At 60.1% G+C, this 21,147-nt stretch overlaps 1 protein-coding gene across 1 annotated transcript; it reads left to right on the top strand.

Annotated features, from left to right (window-relative positions):
- Positions 1 to 280: 280 nt before the first annotated feature.
- On the top strand, positions 281 to 15,392 carry FAAH (fatty acid amide hydrolase). The gene is made up of 15 exons (XM_002715123.6): positions 281 to 588; positions 7,298 to 7,411; positions 8,727 to 8,861; positions 9,061 to 9,194; positions 9,279 to 9,485; positions 9,653 to 9,693; positions 9,881 to 10,005; positions 11,245 to 11,370; positions 11,782 to 11,879; positions 12,728 to 12,827; positions 13,059 to 13,099; positions 13,773 to 13,812; positions 14,167 to 14,275; positions 14,706 to 14,851; positions 14,990 to 15,392. The coding sequence occupies exons 1-15, from the start codon at positions 397 to 399 to the stop codon at positions 15,116 to 15,118; spliced, it is 1,737 nt and encodes a 578-aa protein (XP_002715169.6). The 5' UTR covers positions 281 to 396; the 3' UTR covers positions 15,119 to 15,392.
- Positions 15,393 to 21,147: the final 5,755 nt, after the last annotated feature.

The raw sequence follows: 21,147 nt of genomic DNA, 5'->3' as shown, positions 1-21,147 counted from the left end.
GGCGTGCGCGCAGGACAGAGGTCGGGAAGGAGACCGTGGCGTCCACCCGCTGCCACGCTAATGTTTCCGAGGGTGCCCTTGCGAGGCGAGCGCCTAGCACGCCCTGGCGCCTCGGCCCGGCCAAATCCGGGAGTCCGCTGGGTGCGATCCCAGCCTGGCCGCCGGGCATGACCTTGACCGTTGAGCGCCGCCGGCCTAGGGCCGGTTGCCTGGCAACGGCGCGCTCTCCGGCGGCCCGCGCCACGCCCTCCCCCACCCCTCCCAGCCTCCGCAGGCGCGCGCGCGGGTGTGCAATCCCCGGCTGCTCCAGGCCGGGTTTTGCTGCCTGGCGGGCGGGCTGCGCGTGCTGCTCCTTCATCAGTCGCTCTCCGCTGCAGTCGGCGGCGGGAGATCACCATGCTGGGAGAGCTGTGCGCCGCGCTGTCCGGAACCTCCGGGGCTGCCTTGGTCTGCTGCTTCCTGGCGGCGGCCTTGGCCCTGCGCTGGTCGGGGCGGCGGACGGCGCGGGGCGCGGCAGCCCGGGCGCGACAGAGGCAGCGAGCGGGCCTGGAGACCATGGACAAGGCTGCGCAGCGCTTCCGGCTCCAGGTGACAGCGGGGCGCGGGGCCCGAGCGCGGGTACCCCAAGCGGTACTGTCCGTCACCCACAGGCGCGGAGGCGGGCGGCGGGCGGGCGAGTAGCGCAGGTGTGTCACTTCACAGAACCTGGCTTTGCCCTGGTGCGGGTGGGACCGTGCGGAGGAACGAAGCAAAAGGGACAGCCGTCGCGCGCCGGATCAGAGAGGAGCTTAACTCCGGGCCACAGAATCTCGAGGTCCCTGACTGGTCGCTAGCGCGAGCGCCAATAGGAGGCAAGAGTTAGCACTTTGGAATTCCGGAACGATAGCCCACGGACTCTGCAGAGGGTAGAGTTCAAGCTCACTGCTGTGTGCATGACAGTCCAACGAGGAAGCTGGAGAGTTGCCCAAGTGCACAGGGCTAGAATGGAAGTCTCCTCAGCTGTCCAGGCTGTCGGGTCCAGCCCCTGGCAAGCCCCTTGCTCTAGCAGGTTTAGTTCTCTCCCTTGCCTGGCTGATCTGTCGGCAGGGCGTTTCTTCCTGTGCTGCCTTGGGATCACCTCTGTGTGTAGGTGTTTTTTTTTTTTTTTTTTTTTTTGGGGGGGGGGGCGTTTGGAACAGAGAGGCTTCCCTCCAGGTGTATGAAAAGCAGAATGCTGAACTCTGGCAGCTGTTCTTAAGTGCGACGAAGGCAGGACTTGCTGTGGGTGTGTGTGGGACCCGCCAGGTGGGAAGGCATTGGGGGGATGGGGATAGGAGGAGGCAGGAGGGTGTACCTAAGTGGGAGAAAGGAGAGTCATGGGAAAGTGCACTTAGCAAATGCTCAGCTGCAGCTCCTGAGTTTTGAGCTGGGCCAGAACTGGAACCAGAACCCAGGTGCCCAGTAGGGCACCGCAGCTTTTTCCAGGGAAGAGATGTTAGGAAGGGGGTGCTGGTCCCAGGGTGTGGTCCCAGCTGGCTGAGCTCTGGAGGTCCCCCCTCAGGGATCCTGGTGCTGAGTCCTGGCTCAGCCTGGAGACCGTGGCTGCTCCCCAGTGCTTGTCTGTGGCTGCTCCCCAGTGCTTGTCCGTGGCTGCTCCCCAGTGCTTGTCCGTGCAGCCAGCTGAGTTCTGCGGCTCTCAGAGCCGTGTGGGGAGCAGGAGTGAGAATCCCTCAAACAGGCTGCTTGTCCCAGCGGCACCATGTTCCAGAAGCTCCATTTGGCTGGTGGGTGTGGTGTGGCAGGAGAATGGATCTTCCTATCTCATCTGTGTGTTTTGCCTCTGGGCTAACTGCTATTCATTACTTTATTATTATTATTATATTTATTTATTTATTTTAGATTTATTTATTTATTTATTTTTTGACAGGCAGAGTGGACAGTGAGAGAGAGAGACAGAGAGAAAGGTCTTCCTTTGCCATTGGTTCACCCTCCAATGTCCCCATGGCCAGCGCGCTGCAGCTGGCGCACCGCGCTGATCCAGTGGCAGGAGCCAGGTACTTATCTTGGTCTCCCATGGGGTGCAGAGCCCAAGCACTTGGGCCATCTTCCACTGCACTAACTGGCCACAGCAGAGAGCTGGCCTGGAAGAGGGGCAACTGGAACAGAATCTGGCGTCCCGATGGGGACTAGAACCCCATGTGCCGGCGCTGCAGGCGGAGGATTAGCCTATTGAGCCACAGCACCGGCCTTCAAATAAATAAATTTTTTAAAAAAAGTAATGAATGGGCTGGTGCTGCGGCTTAGTAGGCTAATCCTCCGCCTTGTGGCGCCGGCACCCGGGTTCTAGTCCCGGTCGGGGTGCCGGATTCTGTCCTGGTCGCCCCTCTTCCAGGCCAGCTCTCTGCTATGGCCTGGGAGTGCAGTGGAGGATGGCCCAAGTGCTTGGGCCCTGCACCCCCATGGGAGACCAGGAGAAGCACCTGGCTCCTGGCTTCAGATCAGTGTGGTGCGCCGGCTGCAGCGCACCGGCCACGGCGGCCATTGGAGGGTGAACCAACGGCAAAGGAAGGCCTTTCTCTCTCTCTCTCTCTCTCTCTCTCTCTCTCACTGTCCACTCTGCCTGTCAAAAAAAAAAAAAAAAAAGTGGGGGGGGGAGAGAAAATGGAGGGAGTGTGCTGATAAGGCCTAGCTGATGCGGGCAGGGACTTCGTGGACACCTTGCAGTGAGGTGGGAGAAGGGGACCAGGCTGTCGGAGACAGTTATCTCAGTGTGGTGGACTCTACTGATTTTCACTTTCTTTGTTTTTTTTTTTTTTTTTTTTTTTGTCTTTTTTTTTTTTTTTTTTTGACAGGCAGAGTGGACAGTGAGAGAGAGAGACAGAGAGAAAGGTCTTCCTTTGCCGTTGCTTCACCCTCCAATGGTCGCCACAGCCGGCGCACCGCGTTGATCCGATGGCAGGAGCCAGGTACTTCTCCTGGTCTCCCATGGGGTGCAGGGCCCAAGTACTTGGGCCATCCTCCACTGCACTCCCTGGCCATAGCAGAGAGCTGGCCTGGAAGAGGGGCAACCGGGACAGAATCCGGCGCCCCGACCGGGACTAGAACCCGGTGTGCCGGCACCGCAAGGCGGAGGATTAGCCTAGTAAGCCGCGGCGCCGGCCAGATTTTCACTTTCTTCTCCATCCCTTTAAGTTGTGTGTGTGTATTACAATGAACATCTGTTTATATAATCAGAGAAGAATAAGGCACAGTTTTTATTTTTATTTTGAGATGAGAAAGGCAAAATGCAGTACTGTTTGTATAGGATAACTCCTCCATGTAAAGAAGAATAAATATAAACAGCTGTAAATAAGTATACTTCAAAAAGATTGTGGGGAAAGTGGTACTAAAAGTTAATGTTTATTTTGGTGCATGCATAGGTTTTTCATAATGCATATTTTCTGTGAACTTTTTCATGATCCAACATCTGCATGGGTTTCAAAAATTTTTGTGGGGCAAGCACTGTGGTGTAGCAGGTAAAGCTGCCGCCTGCAGTGCTGGCATCCCATATGGACGCCAGTTGGAAACCCAGCTGCTCCACTTCCAATCCAGCTCCCTGCTGTGGCCTGGGAAAGCAGTGGGAGATGGCCTAAGTGCCTGGGCTCCTGCACTCGTGTGAAGCTCCTGGCTCCTGGCTTCAGTTTGGTACAGTTCTGGCCATTGCAGCCATCTGGGGAGTGAACCAGCAGATGGAAGACCTCTCTCTCTCTTTCCCTCTCCCTCTGCCTCTCTGTAACTCTGCCTTTCAAATAAATAGATCTTTAAAAAATTTTTTTGCACCAGAATAAACATATATATATATATATATATTATTTTTGACAGGCAGAGTGGACAGTGAGAGAGACAGAGAGAAAGGTCTTCCTTTGCCGTTGGTTCACCCCCCAATGGTCGCTGCGGCCGGCGCACCGCGCCGATCCGAAACCAGGAGCCAGGTGCTTCTCCTGGTCTCCCATGGAGTGCAGGGCCCAAGCACTTGGGCCATCCTCCACTGCACTCCTGGGCCACAGCAGAGAGCTGGCCTGGAAGGGGGGCAGCCGGGACAGAATCCGGCGCCCCGACTGGGACTAGAACCCGGTGTGCCGGCGCCGCAAGGCAGAGGATTAGCCTAGTGAGCCGCGGTGCTGGGCTTTAATTAAAATTTTAAAAAAATTTTTGAAAACAGAAAAACAGATTTCCAACTGCTGGTTCATTCCCCAAATGCCTGAAACAGCGAGAGCTGGGCCAGGCCAAAGCCAGGATCTAGGTAGGCAACCAGATTTCTCATGTGGGTGGCAGGGACCCAGCTACCTGAACCTGATGTGTCCCAGGATATGCATTAGCAGGAAGCTGGAATCAGGGTCCAGGTACTTGAGATACGGGATGCAGCTGTCCCAAGCAGCCTCTTCACTACTATGCCAAATGCCTGCACCTCCATATTGGTTGTTGTTGTTGTTGTTGTTTTTAACTGTAAGAGTTCATCAGAAGGCCGGCGCCGCAGCTAACTAGGCTAATCCTCCACCTTGCGGCGCCGGCACACCGGGTTCTAGTCCCGGTCAGGGTGCTGGATTCTGTCCCGGTTGCCCTCTTCCAGGCCAGCTCTCTGCTGTGGCCAGGGAGTGCAGTGGAGGATGGCCCAGGTGCTTGGGCCCTGCACCCCATGGGAGACCAGGAGAAGCACCTGGCTCCTGCCATCGGATCAGCGCGGTGCGCCGGCTGCAGCGCACCAGCCACGGCGGCCATTGGAGGGTGAACCAACGGCAAAGGAAGACCTTTCTCTCTGTCTCTCTCTCTCTCACTGTCCACTCTGCCTGTCCAAAAAAAAAAAAAAAAAAAAAAAAAGTTCATCAGAAACTGTTAACTGTGGTTTCATTTTCAGAAAAAGGATTGTGCATGGGTAAGAGACATACTCACTTTTCATTTTATATACTTTTTTTTTTTTAAACAAAATCAGCAGGGATTTCTGGTGTATTTGAGGAGAGATCATGGACCCGTATTTTTCTTCTTTGTAGCTCATTGTATTTTTAAAAAATCCCAGGGAGGTGTTATATCACTGTGACAGATTCAGGGGCGTGCTCCTACAATGGAGGACATTAGATGCAAAGGCTGTGGGGTGGGGTGGGGTGGGGGAGGGTGTGTGTGTGGAGAGGGCTGTTCTGTTCTGGGGACGTGGTGGATGTGGGGGGTCGTGGTGCATTTGGGGGGGCATTGTAGAGGAGACTGAAGAGACAGTGGTGGAGTTGTGGCTTGCCCTTGATGGGTATCTCAGGAAGGGGCAAGGCCGGGTTGGGCTTTGGGCTGGCTGGCCCTCGCTGGAAGGGGGGCTTAGAGGGCCGGGCTTGGGGTGGGGCAGCATTAGGGCACCGTGTGACCCAGGAGAAAAGGAAAAGGCGAGATGAGGGTCTGGATAGAGGGCAGGGAGAGGGGCCATTGCCCAGGCTACTTAGAGAACTCACTGAGTGAGGAGAAGCAGGGGGGAGAGGAGGGAGGAGCCATGTCCTGTCACCTGAACTTGGGAATCGGTGCACTCCCAAGTGAGGGAGCTCAAAGTGGGGGAAGCTGTGCACTCAGAGGGCTGGGCAGGGGACAGGAGTAGCCCAGGACGCTGGTTTGAGCTCGGTTGGGTGCGGCTGGGTGAAGGCCTAGAGAGATTGGGGCCTAAGGGGGAGCAGGGGATGGAAGAGGAGCGGGAAGACCTGCTGCCGGCCTTAGAGAGGGGAGGAGGAGCAGCCGGAGGAGTGGGAACATCTCTGTCTCTCCCACACCTGACTGCTCCTTCCTGGGACATCAGACGGCCGCCCGCCTGTCGCAGTGGGCCTGGTATGGTTTCCATGTTTCGCAACGGATGGCCTGCTCTCGCACTCATCAGGACCTGTCTGTCGTGTGCGACTTGTTGGTTTTCTTGAATGTGGGCTCCTGGTGTCTTCCTCGGCACACAGTAGGTGCTCAGGACAAATCCGTGGACTTGGTGCATGAGTGGCAGAGGCAGTGGTGGAGAGGCAGGAGGGCACCCAGGGGAAAGTGTAGCGCCCCCATGTCCAGGCAGAGCTGAAGGGGGCTGCCGGCTGCCCTCGGGCTGGCACGGGGGAGGGGAGAGTGGGACGTGGTGGCTGTGAGGTCGTGAGCACTGGCGGGTGGGACCTCTGAGGAGGAATTAGGCTGGTGCTGGCAGGCAGGCGCTGACCCCAGATTCACCGAGCGCCGTGGAGGCTGGCAGTGAGGTGTGGGCCCAAGGGCCTTCCTCCCTCGGAGACCTCTTCCTGCTCGCAGGCTCAGGCGCCACCCGCTCACCACGCCCTGTTTTGTTTTCTTTAGATGAATTCTCACCATCTCCACTCTTACTTGTTCAGTTGGGCATGCCCCTCCGGTGCTTGGCACAGGGCAACCCTACCTGCACCAGGAGTATGGAAGCCTCCCCTTTCTGGCCGTGGTCTCCAGCTGCAGACCCGGCCACTTCTTGTTTTTGCCCTCCTCCACCGGGGGCGTGTGGCGGGGAGGGGGCAGTCCATGGGCAGGCAGCCCGTGCTGTCTGGGCAGAGCACCCTCGTTTCCTGGAGGCCACCCCCTTCCTCTTTCTGCTCCTCTGTTTCTTTTTTTGTTTGTTGGTTGGTTAAAGACTTTTATTTTATTTGTTGGAAAGTCAGACTTACAGAGAAGAGAAGGAGAGAGAGAGAAGGAGAGGGAGAGAAAGATATCTTTCATCCCCTGATTCACTTCCCAAATAGCTGCAATGGCTAGGGCTGAGCCAGGCTGAAGCTAGGAGCCAGGAGTTTTGTTAGGGTCTCCCACGTGGGCCATCCACTACTGCTTCCCCTACTTCTCTGTTCCTTTGTGCAGTGGGAATGGTGGTGAAATGCAGTAGGCAGCCACGGTGACAGGTGTCTGCAGTGGGTTAATAATCAGCCTGAAGCAGGCATTGGGTGCAGCCGTTGAGTCTGCCTGGGAGGCCTGCATCCCGTATCAGGGTGCCTGGGTCAAGTCCTGGCTCCACTGCAGAGTCCACCTTCCTTCGAATGCGTACCCTGGGAGGCAGCAGGTGACAGCTCAAGTACTTGGGTCCCTCCTGCCGTCCGTATGGGAGACCCTGACTGAGTTCCCAGCTCCTGGTCCCAAGGCCGCTGGAGCGGTATCTGCACTGACCAGGCATGGCCAGAGTCTGCCCAGGCTTCTGGCGTCAGAGCTGCACTGGGCACAGCTTCTGCTTGAGTTTTCCTGAGGACTGAGGGCAGGGGACCCTGGTGCCTGCTGCAGGCACATGGGGCCTTCCAGGAACGGGGCACTGATCCCAGTGTGTCCCCCACAGAACCCCGACCTGGGCTCAGAGGCGCTGCTGGCCCTGCCCCTGCCTCAGCTGGTGCAGAAGTTACACAGCGGTGAGCTGTCCCCCGAAGCTGCACTCTTCACCTACGTGGGAAAGGTAAGGCTGCCCTGGCCAGCCAGGGTCCTCCTTGCACTCCCCCTACCCCCTGCCCGCTGCTCTCTGCGCTGGTTACAGGGAAAACCTGGCCTGGAGTGTGTCCCGCTGAGAGCCTACCAGGGAGGAAGGACCCACAGTGCTGGCTGTGCTGTCTTTGCTGGCAGCCTGGCTCTCAGCCCAGACTTCTCTCCCTCCCGCCTCCTCCCCGTCGGCCACCAAGTCTGGTCTGTTCCTTCCCCTCGTCTGGCCCCGCATTGCCCTCCCCCAGGACACCCCCCCCCCCATGGCCATCCAGAAGTCCAGTCCTCAGACCTGGCTTTTCTGCCCACCCTCCACCCCCAGCAGCCCCCAGGCCAGCAGCTGCTCAGGGCGCACTGATGTGTGCGGCCCTCCTGGAATAGCACTTGTCTTCCTCTCCAGCCCACCCCCGCCCCTGCAGGCTCTCTGTCCTCTGTCTGCAAACCTCAGTGCAGAACACAAGATGTGTGGGGGAGGGAGGAAGGACACGTGTGCACTCTGAGTGTGCCTCGTGTGTGTGCCTGAGAGCGCGTGTCACAGGAGGAGGCGGCGTGGCGGGTGTGTGCAGGGCTGCGAGGCGGCTGTCAGAGAGCAGAGGCTGTGCCCTGGTGTCGCTGCGCTGCCCTTCCCGGTGAGCCGCAGGGGAGCGCCCTGGCCACAGACTGACCTCTTGCCTGCCTGGGACAGCAAAGCCACCCTGCGGCCCACACATTTCCTAAAGGCTGTGCCTTGTCCTGCCCTGGCCCTCCCACTCCAGTCTCTTTCACTGCCGCCAGCCAGTCGTTCCTGTCTGTGACTGGATTATGACTCCAGGGTTCTTGGAGCAGGTGCATCTTGGCTGAGCCAGTGTGGGGGCGGTGGCAGAGGGGAGCATGCTGGACCTTGGAAGCTGGCGTCCGGGCCTAGCCCTGCCCTGCAACTGACCCCCTGCTGACCTGAGGTGGGCCTGCCCCGACCAGCTCCAGTCTTCCTTGCTGCGCAGAGATGTGGGTTGGAGGAGGAAGGGGCGTGGCCAGTGGTCATTCTCCTCCCAGCTGAGCGCCTGCTTAGGGGCATCCGAGGCGGGATCTTGCTCCCCTGAGTGCGCTGGTTATGCCCAGCCCTGGTGTATGTGTGTGTGTGTGTGTGTGGGGGGGTGTTGAAAACCAGAGACGGCCATTGTGAGGCTGGGGCCAAGTGTCCCCAGCGAGCTGGGTGCCAGGCCCAGCTCACTGTGCTCTGGGCTCTGGTCAGCCTTTCCCGGGGCACCCTGGGCCAGCTGCACTCCCCCCGCTGGTGCCCATGTCCCCTCCTGCAGGCCTGGGAAGTGAACAAAGAGACCAACTGTGTGACTTCCTACCTGGCTGACTGTGAGAGGCAGCTGTCGCAGGCCCCGAGGCAAGGCCTGCTCTACGGGGTCCCCGTCAGCCTCAAAGAATGCTTCAGCTACAAGGTACTGCCCCAGCCGCACCCCCCCTCCGTCCCGGTGGCCAGCTCTGCGCCCTCCGAGGCAGTGCCATGTCTGGAGGCCTCGAGCGGGCACCACGGGTGTGCCTTGCCTTGGCCTCTGTGGCACCGGTGGGAGAGGACCCCAGCCTGCCGAGGGCCCCTGCCTCATCGGATTGCGTCTCTCTGTTCCTCCCGCCCCCCAGGGCCAGGACTCCACGCTGGGCCTGAGCCTGCACGAGGGGGCGCCGGCGGAGGGTGACAGTGTGGTGGTGCAGGTGCTCAAGCTGCAGGGTGCGGTGCCCTTTGTGCACACCAACGTCCCCCAGTCCATGTTCAGGTTGCTCTCGGGGGTGCCGGTGGGGCAGGGCCCCGGGGTGGGGGGTGCGGCAGGGCTCGGCTGACCTGCTCCTGCTTCCTCCAGCTATGACTGCAGCAACCCCCTCTTCGGCCAGACCGTGAACCCGTGGAAGTGCTCCAAGAGCCCAGGTGGCTCCTCGGGGGGCGAGGGGGCCCTCATTGGGTCCGGAGGCTCCCCCCTGGGCTTGGGCACCGACATCGGAGGCAGCATCCGCTTCCCCTCGGCCTTCTGTGGCATCTGTGGCCTCAAGCCCACTGGGAACCGCCTCAGGTATGGCGGCTGAGGAAGCCTCTGCGCGCCTGGCCGTGTGGCTGTACCGGGCTCCCAGCCCCTTTGGGCTCCAGCCAGGGATTCCTCCCCAGGGCTTTGCTGGGAGGGTGTGGAGAGGGGCAGAGGGCGCCGTTTCCGGTAGCCAATGTCTTGTGTTTCCTATTCAGCAAGGGTGGCCTGAAGGGCTGCGTCTATGGACAGGTGGCAGGTGAGGTCTGTGTCCCTTTGGCCTGGAGGAGGGGGCGTTGGCCTGACCTCCCCCCAAAGCCCCCGCTTCTCCCCCAGGCCACTCTGGGTCTGACTTCCTGCCTCCTTGTGCCACTCCTGCCCCTGGGCCCCTGCCCAGTCCCCACCCCAACCTAGCCCCACTGCTTCCCTCCCTCCCTGGCCCACAGTGCAGCTCTCCGTGGGCCCCATGGCCCGGGATGTGGAGAGCCTGGCGCTGTGCCTGCGAGCCCTGCTGTGTGAGGACATGTTCCGCTTGGACCCCACCGTGCCCCCGCTGCCCTTCAGGGAGGAGGTGAGCAAGGATGGGGCTGGGGTTGGGGTGGCCTCTAGAGGAATGGCCAAGGCAGCCCAGATCAGTGGCTATTCCACACTCGGCCACCAGGTGGAGCTCTTGGCCGCATTTGGAAACTCTCAGGCTTTCTAGAACAGCCAGTTCCCAGCCCCAGAACTCCGTGTGTGTGTGTGTGTGTGTGTGTGTGTGTGTGTGTGTGTTGCTCCTGTGCCTCCTCAGCTGTGTTTGCCCCTCAGTAAATATCAGCCTTTCTTAGAGTATGCACGTGCCTGTCTCCAGTGTCCAGTAGCAAGCTGGGACCTGTGGGCAGTGTGGACGCCTGGCTCCCTGGGGGCCACCATAGCAGCCTGGTGATCAGACACAGCTGGTGTTTCCTTGGCTCGGCAGAGTCTCAGTGGAGTCTTGGGTGGCAGGGATGGAGTGGGGGTGTTCGCTGGGGCTCTGGGGTCAGGTTTGAGGTGGGTTTCTCAGTGGGGGGCCATGGTTGGCACTGGAGTTCAGGACTGGTGGGCACAGGATTCCCAAGTGAGAGGTTGTGAACTGCTGCCCGATGCTCTCTGTTGAAGTGTTGATGCTGACTGTTTGCGAGTGTTCGAGAACAAACAAGAAGAGTGTGTGTGCTGATGTATGGATTGCTTAGGAGCTGCAAGGCAGACGCCTGTGGACAGAGCGAAGTCAGGCTGTTGTGGCCAGGAGGCTGCGCGGCACAGGCCCCGTCTCAGCGGCCCGGAGTTTCTCTCCCATCCATGCCTGTTCCCTTGCCCCAGCCAGAAGTGCCTTGAACAGCCAGGGGCTGTTGGACAGGGGAGCAGACCTGGGCGTTTCCAGGGACTGGGGCAGGTGGGCAGATCTGGGCTGGGCGGAGTAAGGATGGTTCCCGTCGTGAGGTCCCTGTTTGGGGTCTGGAGCTGCTTATCATGCGAGCCAGGACGGATGGCCGCAAGCCATGGCTCAGGAGGCACCTGTCTGGGCTCCTGACCTAGCCTTGTCACTTGGCATTGGGTGGCCTTGGGCAAGTCCCAGTCCCACCGTGGGCCTCTACCTCCCCATCTGTAGCTCAAGTCTCGGTGTCCTTGCCCCGCCCAGTTCCGAGTTCCTGCGGCCCTGTTTCCTGAAAGGGTCTGATCCGGAGAGGCTGTTCCCGTGCTGCCGGTGATCAGCTTCCAGGGGACAGTGTCTCGTGGGAGTGCCGGCTGCGACTCCGCAGGGACTGGTGCTGATCCCCAGTGTTTGCCCCAGGTCTACAGAAGCTCTCGGCCGCTGCGCGTGGGGTACTACGAGAGTGACAACTATACAATGCCCACCCCTGCCATGAGGCGGGCCGTGCTGGAGACCAAGAAGAGCCTGGAGGCTGCTGGCCACACGGTACGTCCGCGGGAGCCCGCGGGCCCTGTGTCTCTGTGCCGCGATCAGGATGAGAACTGTGGTCCTGTGTGTCCCTATGGTGTGAGCCGACCTGGAGAACCGGGGCGTGTGATTGAGGCAGACTCAGCCCTGTGCTCTGCCATGTGGGAGGGCCGGTTTCTGGGGGCCAGCGGCACAGCTATCCAGAGGTCCCTGGGGCCCGGAGCCCATAGCCAGGAGCTTTTGGCCGCTCATCTGAGACAGCTTTGTGTGGCTCCAGGCAGGAAGTGTCCATGAGGTGTGAGGGTTGCCCTTGGGGCTCTCAGGAGAGCTCCCCTGAGGACCAGGTCGGTCCAGTCCATCCCCAGGGCCGCCTGGGTCCCGGGAGCCCAGGGCTGTTAGGTGAGGGCCTGACCCAGTCCATGCCTGCAGCTGGTTCCCTTCCTGCCAAGCAACATTCCCTATGCTCTGGAGACCCTGTCGACCGGGGGCCTGTTCAGCGATGGAGGCCACTGCTTCCTGCAGAACTTGTGAGTGATGTTGGCCTTTGGGGTCTGGGATGGGGAGGGAGGCAGAAAAGTGGGTGGGCCCAGGGAGAGCAGCTGGGTGCTGTGGGCCCCCAGGACGGGCCTCAGCTAGACACAGGAAAGTCCGGGCGTTCTGGGCGAGGGCCTTGCAGTCCCTCCAGCTGTGCAAGGTGAGCCAGGGAGGCCTGGGAGGCTGGACTGAGCATCCGTAGCCCGGCTCTGAACTGAGCTGGTTGTGGTGGGCCGGGCAGGTGCCTGTTGGGAAAGATGGGAGACAGCGCAAGATCCAGTTTGGAGAGTTGGGGTCAGGACACCATGCTGTGGTTCCAGACTCTGACCTGAGCCAGGTCTCCCCTTTCGAGTAGGACCTCTGTTTTGTCTCCTGTGAAGTGGGGGAGTTGGGCCAGACTCACTTAAAGGAACCTTGCAGAGCTCATCTGTAGGGGGCTGATCCTCTTGGCTGTTTCCAGGCCTTAGAGGTTGGCAGGGGCAGAGGACAGGTGAGCAGAGGTGCCTCCTAGGGATGTGCCTGGCCCAACTGGACTGGGGCTCCTCAGGCCATATGCCCACTTCTTCTGCCTCCCCTATGGGGGAGCTGGGCCCCTCCTCACTCCAGAGCCCAGCCTGTCATTAGCTCGCCCTGCCCCAGCAGCCCAGTGTGGAAGGGGCTTCCTCACCCTGGTCCTGGGACCCGCTGCCTGAGACCTATCCCTGAGACCTGGAGCCAGAGGCAGCTTGATGGGTGGATCTCATGCCTCCTGGCTGGGCTGGCATCAGTATCAATAGGGAGGTGGCCCGGGGTGAAGCCTGGCTGGGATCGTGTCGCCTGGACTGGGCTTTCTGTCTCTCAGCAAAGGTGATTTCGTGGACCCTTGCTTGGGGGACCTGATCTTAATTCTGAAGCTGCCCCGTTGGCTTAAAAGACTGCTGGCCTTCCTGCTGAAGCCTCTGGTGAGGGCGTGAGGGGCTGGGGGGAGCTGGAGCCGGCCCCGGGGGACCCCACGGCCCCTCGCTCTCCCCCCTCTCCTTGGCCTCCCCTTCCCTGCAGCTCCCCAGCTGCTCCCTTCCCTCACCCCCTGGGCGGGACCTGGGACCTGGGCCCCAGGGAAGCGGGGAGGGAGGAGGCGCTGGTGCTTGGCTGAAGAGGTTGAGGCAGCTCTTGGTCTTGCGTGTGTCCTGCAGCTCCCCAGGCTGGCAGCCTTTCTCAGCAACATGGTGCCTCGGTAAGAGCATTCCCTGCCCCCGTGCTTCCTGCGGGGCCCGGGTTGTGACGGGGAGCACCCCAGAGAAGCAGCTTCTGAGGCTGAAGTGGCCCAGGCAGGGGCGCGCCCTCTGTGGCCTGCAGGTGGAGTCTTGGAGTGGTCTTGGGGGCGGAGGTCTGGCTGGAGAGCAAGGCGGAGAGGACTGGGCAGGAGAGGGTGTGGGGGTTGAGCTGCTAGGGCAGGAGTGGAAAGGCCCAGGGAGAAGCTGACCTGGGCTTGGGGGTGCTGGACATAGGGAACCCAGGGGATGCTGGTCTTCGAGATCGGAACGCAGCTGTGCTGCGCTGGGTCCTGCCCGGCTGTCAGCGGCTCTGGCTGGACGGAACTGCCCGTCGCTGGCCCTGCCGGCCTGTGCGTGCCCTCGTCTCATCTCACCACCACAGCCTTGGCCTCTCCTGAGTCCTGAGGGTGCTGAGGAATCAGACCTGGTCTGGTCTCGGCTCTGCCATGGAGTCACCGAGTGACCGGGCCGGAGTCCCCCTGGGGCCTGGTTCTCTCCTCTGGACAGTGAGGGTTTGGACTCTGTGGGCCCACAGAGAAGCGAGTTCTGGGTGGGAGTCAGGAGCAGGAGCCCCGTGTTACTAATCCCCGTGCTGTGCCCGTCACGGCTGGTGACCTCGTCTCTCCTGCCCAGGTCGGCTGGAAAGCTCTGGGAGCTGCAGCATGAGATTGAGGTGAGGCCAGAGCTCCTGGCCAGGAGCAGGGTGCTGGGGCTGGGTGAGTCAGCCGCTGCTCCCCTGGTCTTCCAGGGTGGCCTGCCACTCCCCTACCCACTCCCCGACCCACTGGGGCACATGCCTGGCCTTGACTAGGTCAGCCTGGGGCTCCCATCTTGGATGCCTCTTTGCCCTTGGGGCTGCCTGTGGCCTTGGCAGGAAGAATCGCATCTGTGGTTCATGTGGGAGGTAGAACAACTGCTGGCGCCTGAGAAGCAGCCCTGCCTGCCCAGAGGAGCTCCTGGCTCAGCTCTAGGGGCAGCTGCTGGAGCTGGAGCCAAGCCAGCCCCAGTCCTGAGCGCTCTCTCCCAGGTGTACCGCAACACCGTGATTGCCCAGTGGAGGGCGCTGGACCTGGATGTGCTGCTGACCCCCATGCTGGGCCCTGCTCTGGACTTGAAAGCTGCAGGCAGGGCCACAGGTGAGACCTGCTGCTCCTCCTCCCCACACCTCTGCCTGTCCCTTCTCTTCCGTGTGTTCAGCCCAGTGCCTATGGGGTTGCCGGGAAGTAGAACGAGCCGAGCCCTGGTGGAGGACCCCACCCACCCTGGGGAGGACCCGTCCTTGGAGGGTACACTGGCTGGCAGGAGAGACGGGAGTCCTGTGAGACTCTCCAGGAGGGAATGAGCCCCTGTCATCAGCACTGTCGAGGTCGGGGGTCTTGAGTTAGAGTCTAGTTTGCGAGGGGGTGTTTGGATCCAGGTGGGATTTAGATAAGCCAAGAGAATAGAAACAGCATGCAAAGCGGACTGCAAACACCAGCAATGCCCAGTCCTGCCTCCGGAGGGCGCCATTTCGCAGAGTGGTTGACTGAGGCCCAGAGCCTTCTGCAGCCCTGTGGTGTGTTCCAGGGGCTGTCAGCTACACCCTGCTCTACAACTGCCTGGACTTCCCTGCGGGGGTGGTGCCCGTCACCACGGTGACCGCCGAGGACGAGGCCCAGATGGAGCATTACAGGGGCTACTTTGGGGACATCTGGGACAAGATGCTGCAGAAGGTGAGGCTCCGCCCACACAGGGGAAGCAGCGTCAGCACTCGCCGAGCCGACCGGCCTTTCTGAGAGCAAGACCCCAGGACCGGGCGGGGCTGGGGAGCTGCCAGACCCCATCCCGATGCCTGCCTGTGTCCCCTGCAGGCCATGAGGAAGAGCGTGGGGCTGCCTGTGGCCGTGCAGTGCGTGGCTCTGCCCTGGCAGGAGGAGTTGTGTCTGCGGTTCATGCGGGAGGTGGAGCGACTGATGACCCCCGAGAAGCGGCCATCCTGAGGGCCAGCTGCCCGCCTGGCTGGAGGACCCAAGACTCACGCGCTCTGCTGTGCAGCTGAGGGGGCACAGCCACCACCCTGCCAGGAAAGGCTCAGCGTGGAGCGGGGGCGTCTCCCTCCTCCCTCGCCCCCCACAGAAGCACAGGCCTCCAAGTCTGGACCTTGAGGCCCCTCTGGTCCTGTCCCCTCTCTCCCCGACCCCCCACCCCCGTGTGGCAGCAGATAGACTGTGACTTGGGCCTGGGCCACTAACAGTCAAGAAACAGTTCCTCGTCTGTGTGCTTTCTGGGCATTGTCATTAGGCTGGCTTGACTGTCAGAGCCAGCTGCAGCCATGCCACAGTCCTGCTCGCAGAGCTCCCGCAGGGTGGACGTGGGCCCGTGACCCCGCCACTCCCTCACCCCTCCGCTCTGGCTCGGACCCCGTCCTAGTCGGCCGGACACTGTGCTCTGCCCTCTTCCTTCTGTCTCCCCTGCCCTCCGCCAGGCTGCTCCTTCTGCTCGTCCGCCACTCAGCCCTCGAGGCCCAGCTCAGATCCGTCTTCTCCCGGAGGCCTTCTCCCTCCTTCCCTGGAACCCTCGCAGGGTGTAAGAGCCTTGCAGGCTCTCTTCCTGCTGTGCCTGGCCCTGGCTGTCTTGGCACAGGCTCTCCTTGCCAGCAGGAGGCCTCATTGCTGCAGTTCACCCTCTGGGGCCAGCACGGGGCCAGGCACAGAGCAGCAGGGGAAGCCCCCGAGCTGGTCGGCAGGGAGTCAGGAGCCCTACGAGCAGGGGCCGGTGGGCAGAGGATCCCGTAGGTCCAGGGAGGAGAGCTTGAGATGAGATGGTCTGGTAGAGTGCTTGCAGGAGCAGCCAAGGCCTGGATTGCTGTGGGGAGGCTTCCGGAAGAAGGAGGACCTGTGCTGGGTCCAGCCGATCCCCCGATGTTGAGGTGGGGAGGTAAGGATCTCCCAAGGAGAAGGGACAGCTTGGCCAGCGACCAGGGTGAGTTTGGCAGATGGCAGCTGTGTTGAATAGGCACAGGAGAAGCAGAGCTGTAGGTGGGGCCAGATCAGGGTGGACGTGGGTGGCCGTCTGGGGCTTGAATTCCGCCTCGAGGGTGGTGGGAGCTCTGGGAGGAGAGCAGATTGGAGGGGCAAAGCCTGGAGAAGGATCTGGAAGCTGCTCCATGTTGCTTAGCTGGGGAAGGGGCTTCTGGAACTGACACTGGGGTTGCTGGTGAGCGGTCTCTGCTGAGTCTCGCCGGTGCCTAGGCTGCCAACTGGCCTCTAACTGGCCAGCGTGCCTGGCAGGGGGGTAGTGGCCAGTGCGCGATGGACTCTGGGGGTTTCTTGGTCCCTAGCAGACGTGTCTTGCTCTTCCGTGGCCCCGGCCCCTACTCTCCTGCTGGTTGAGGAAGATGTTTCTAAGCCAGAGTCCTCTGGGCGTCCACCTGGCCTGTTCCAAAATTTTTTTTAAAGATTTATTTATTTATTTATTTGAAAGTCAGAGTTACACAGACAGAGGAGAGGCAGAGAGAGAGAGAGAGAGAGAGAGAGAGAGAGAGAGAGAGAGGTCAACCATCCGTTGGTTCACGCCCCAGTTGGCTGCAATGGCCGGAGCTGCACCAATCTGAAGCAGGAGCCAGGAGCTTCTTCCAGGTCTCCCACGTGGGTGCAGGGGCCCAAGGACTTGGGCCATCTTGTGCTGCTTTCCCAGTCCACAGCAGAGAGCTGGATCGGAAGTAGAGCAGCCAGGTATCGAACCAGCACCCATATGGGATGCCAGTGCTGCAGGCCAGGGCATTAACCCACTGCACCACAGCGCCAACCCCTCCAAATTCTTGTCCAGACAAGTTGCCTTCGCAAGTCTTCCTGTACTGGGATTTTCCTGCCCCCCTCCCAGGCCTTGCCCCTCCACACCCAGTGGCACCTGCCCTCTTCATTAATTCCCACACTGCCCAGGTGGGGCCAGTCTCAGGGGCTAGATATGAGGGCCCAGCCCATGCAGGGACACATGAATTGACAGAGGCAGGTAGATGCTGCCCTTTGCCCACATCCCTCATTCCTGCTGCTGTACTTTGACCTCTTGCTGGTGCAGGAAACCCGCCGTCTGCCCCAGCTTCCTCCTCCTCCTCCTGCTGTCTGTCTCTCTCAGTTCCTGGAACCCTTGCACTCATAGACACGGGGCTGCAGAATGCACGCGCTGCTCCTTCGCTCTTTCATTGCTTCAGCCCTTGGAGCCTCAGCATGGCCGTGTCTGTCCCCATGCTGAGCCGTGCTGGAGGTGGACTTGACGCAAGCCTGGCTGCTGTCCTGGAGAGGCTCCTGGGCTTCGGGGGCATGGACACACACGCATCAGATCCTCCCGGTGCTCGGGCTGGGGGAAGGGCAGACAGGGCCGGGTGCTGCGGAGGGCAGCGCGGGGGGGGGGGGGCGGTCTCTGAGGCAGTGGGTGTCCACTGTGTCATCTCCACTGCTGCGTCTCGTCCATGCCTCACCTGGGCACCGCAATAACCTCGCCGGGCTCCGGGCTCCCTTCCTCGCCTATCCCCCAGGCCATCCTACACACTGCAGCCAGAGCGATGCTGCAAAAGTGTCAAATTCAGTTTCTTCTCTGCTTAACACTTTCCAATGGCGACCCCTCCCCCAAGATCAAAGCCCAGCCACCTCCGTGCATCTTCCCCCGCCCTAAGTGACACGGCTCTTGCCCAATCACCAGGCTCATCTTGAGGGGAGGGGCTCTCTCCCTCTGCTTCACTGTGCTCCAGCCACGCCAGCACCCTTGGTTTCCTGTCGCCCCAAGCTGGTCCCTGCTCCAGGCTTTCGTGTTTGCACTGAGCCTCAGTGTCGCCTTCCCTGCTCACCAGCTCGTAAGGCAGCCTCCCTGTCACTCTGTAACATGCCGCCCATTGCTCGCTCTGCCACACTGTCACTCTCGGAGGGCACTGCTGGGGCTTTGTCTCCTCCTCCAACAGGGTCTCCGGGGGCCATACCTGGCCCCGTTCCCCACTGTGTCCTCGGCATGTCGGCGCTCGGTCAGTCCTGTGAGCTGGGGCTGGACGCTGGGCTGAGCGCTGGGACTGCACTGATAGACGAGGCTGACCCTGTGGCTCTCCTCTCAGGGCTTCCGCTCTGCAGGGATTCATGAAAGGAAGCCAGGCGGGCAGCTGTGCCAGTGAAGGCCCCTAAATGTGGAAAGGCAGAGAGACAGATCTCCCATCTGCTGGTTCATTCCCCAGATGCCTGCAACAGCCAGGGCTGGGCCAGGCTGAAGCCAGGGATCAGGAATCCAATCCAGGTCTCCTTCGTGAGTGGTGGGGACCCAACTACTTGAGCCATCACTACTGCCTACCAGGATGTGCCTTAGCCAGAAGCCACAATCAGGAGCGGAGCCAAGACTTGGATCCAGGCACTCTTAATATGGGATGGGGGGGGGGGGGTCCCGAGTGCTGTCTTAAACCCTGTGCCAAATGCCCACCCAGATGGGGTGGCTTGGTCAGGAGCAAAAGGGGAAGGTGTTCTGAGCCACGTGCACTGGGCACCTGCTGGGGGCCACCTACCTTCGGCACACTTTGTCCTCCATCCTGCCATTTGGGCTTCCCATAACTCCGCCACGGGCACCGTTGCCCTCATTTTACAGAAAGGCTCTGTGCCGTTCCCAGGGTCTCACGCTTAGAAGCGAGGGGATTGGGATAGCGACCCGAGCCTATCCACGTCAGCACCTGCGCAAGCTCCCTCTGACAGCCGTGGTGCGGAGGCCGGAGGAGTGAGAGGCCACTCAGCCTCTTCCTCACTTCCCAATCGCCAACCCAGAGATCGCCAGACCTTCTAAGTAGTGCGGCTGCTGCCTGTTTTCATGCCCTTTCCCTGTCTCGCTGCATCCACTGCCACAGCCTCTCCCTTGGCCTCCCTGCCTCTGCATTGGCCATTTCCGGTCATCCTCCACAGCGGAGTTGGGCAACCTTTCAGTGCAAATACGATCACATTTAAAAATTGCCATGGGACCGGTGTTCTGGGGCAGGGGGTTAAGTCATCGCTTGGGATACCTGTGTCCCATATGGGTGTGCAGGTCTGAATCCTGGCTACTTTGCTTCTGATCCAGCTCCCTGGCAATGCGTCCAGGGAGGGGGCAGATGATGGTGCAAATATTTGAGTTCCTGCCGTCTACATGGGAGACCTGGATGGAGTTCCTGGCTCCTGGCCTTGGTCTGGCCCAGCTCGGCTATTGTAGCTATTTGGGAAGTGAACCAGTGGAAAACCTCCCTCTCTGTCACCCTGACTTTCAAATAAATAAATATTTTTTAAAAACCACAAAAACCCTGGTATCACCTGGGTCAAGTGCAGACCCCTTGCTCGGACTGCTGCTGGCCACTCTGGCCTCACCCCCTCCCCTGGCAGGCAGTGCCCTGAGCACCTGTGCACCTCCACCCTCATGCCCTTTGCTCGCCGTGCTCACTGTGCCTGGCGTGTCCCCTCTCAGGTCTCTACCGAAAGACCACCTACCTACTTGACCCTGGTGAGGTAATCCTCCTCTTGTGGCTGTCAGGCTGTGTTGGGAGGGCCTTGAGCCTCTATGCGTGCTCAAAACAGGCCCCGTGTCTTAGTAACAGAGCCCGGCATCTGTTTGTGGAGTTGATGAGTTCTCCTCTCACTTGAAAGATGGGCACGATTTTTGTTTTCACGAAGGGAAACAGGTTCAGAGAGGGTTGACGATGTGTCCAAGGCCAATCACTCAGGGGCAGAGAGGAGACTCCAAACATGCCTGCCCCACTCCAGATACAGGGTGCTTTCCCCATCGTAAGGACATGCCCTAGAGATCTGGGCTAGGGGACACTAACAATGTGAACACAGGAGTGACATCCGTGTACATAGGATCTCCTGATGTCCTTGACGGGAGGAGTCTGGCCCGTCCCTGTCTGCCCCCCTTCCCTCTCCTAGGGGTTGTGGTGTTGGGCTTTAGGACATGGCCGGAGGTCCTGCCACCTGTTCCCGGTGGGCATCACCTTTCAGGGCCACCCCAAGGGCACCAGCCTATCCAGAGGCTTTGGATCCTGGCTCCGTGGTCCGCTGTTTTGTCCGGGGCTCCCAGCTGATGCTTGTGCAGCCGCGAGCCTGAGCACGGTCCCTCTCCAACTTCATCTAAGCCACCAAGAAATCCATGCAAAGAGGCCTGGTGTGTGACTGCAGACCCCCGCCAGGTCTGAGATAAGGAAAGAGAGAAACGTGTAATCAGGCCGTGAACTTCCCAGCCGGATCCGTCTTCAGTCCCCACTTCTCTAGCTGGCTGGCCGGGGCTGGACCTTCCCAGATTCCCCACACAGACCTGGCGTGGCCACCTGGGGCAGCGTTGGCAGATGGGGTCACTTAGGTCAGGGCTGCGGGAGGCTCGCCCTTGCACAGCCAGCACCCAGCGAGCACCCAGTGAAGGATGACTGAGAGGCGCTATGGGTGACGTTAGTGAACCCACTTGGCCTCTCCTGATTACTTCCTCCTCTCGTCCCCAGTAGGGAGCTTGCCAGTCAGTCTCCGACCCTTGCCCTTCTTGCATTTATCTTATTTACTGCCGTGATCTTGATTAGTGCCCATGACAAATGAGTCACAGTCTGTATTCAACCTCTGGCCTCCTCCTGGTCGGCAGATCCCTCGTCCATCCTCTTCCCCATCTACCTATCCCCTCCTCCCGCCCTCCCTCCACCCAATAGTGTATTGAATTCCCAGGATATACTCAGGATAACCAATCAGAACAGTCCCAGCCTGAATGGTGCTTTCATTCTACAAGCAAACAGATATGAAATGCACAGTCACACAAATACGCTTGTTAAAAGGGCCGTAAAGTAAATGCCCTGGATATTATGAGAATAAACCAAGTGGGACCTTACTTGGCCTGACATGTGTGTGCATCCTGACATGTATGTGCATGTGAGTGTGGCAGGGAGCACTTCCTGGAGGAAGTGACTTTAAAAAAAATTTTTTTTTAATTTATTTGAAAGAGTGACCAGGAGACAGACAGACAGACAAAGAGAATCTTACATCTGCTGATTCACTCCTCA

This window comes from Oryctolagus cuniculus, chromosome 7 (genome assembly GCF_051225735.1).
Source record: "Oryctolagus cuniculus isolate XC-2025 breed Fujian yellow rabbit chromosome 7, ASM5122573v1, whole genome shotgun sequence".
Lineage (NCBI taxonomy): Eukaryota > Metazoa > Chordata > Mammalia > Lagomorpha > Leporidae > Oryctolagus > Oryctolagus cuniculus.
This window is presented reverse-complemented; position numbering and strand designations above follow the sequence as displayed.

What these genes read in the sequence shown, in the direction of transcription:
- FAAH (XM_002715123.6), top strand. Translation starts at nt 397, where the DNA reads ATGCTGGGAGAGCTGTGCGCCGCGCTGTCCGGAACCTCCGGGGCTGCC. An exon ending in GTCCCCCAGTCCATGTTCAG is followed by an intron (nt 9,195 to 9,278) that starts GTTGCTCTCGGG and finishes TGCTTCCTCCAG; the next exon opens with CTATGACTGCAGCAACCCCC. An exon ending in AGCTGCAGGCAGGGCCACAG is followed by an intron (nt 14,276 to 14,705) that starts GTGAGACCTGCT and finishes GGTGTGTTCCAG; the next exon opens with GGGCTGTCAGCTACACCCTG.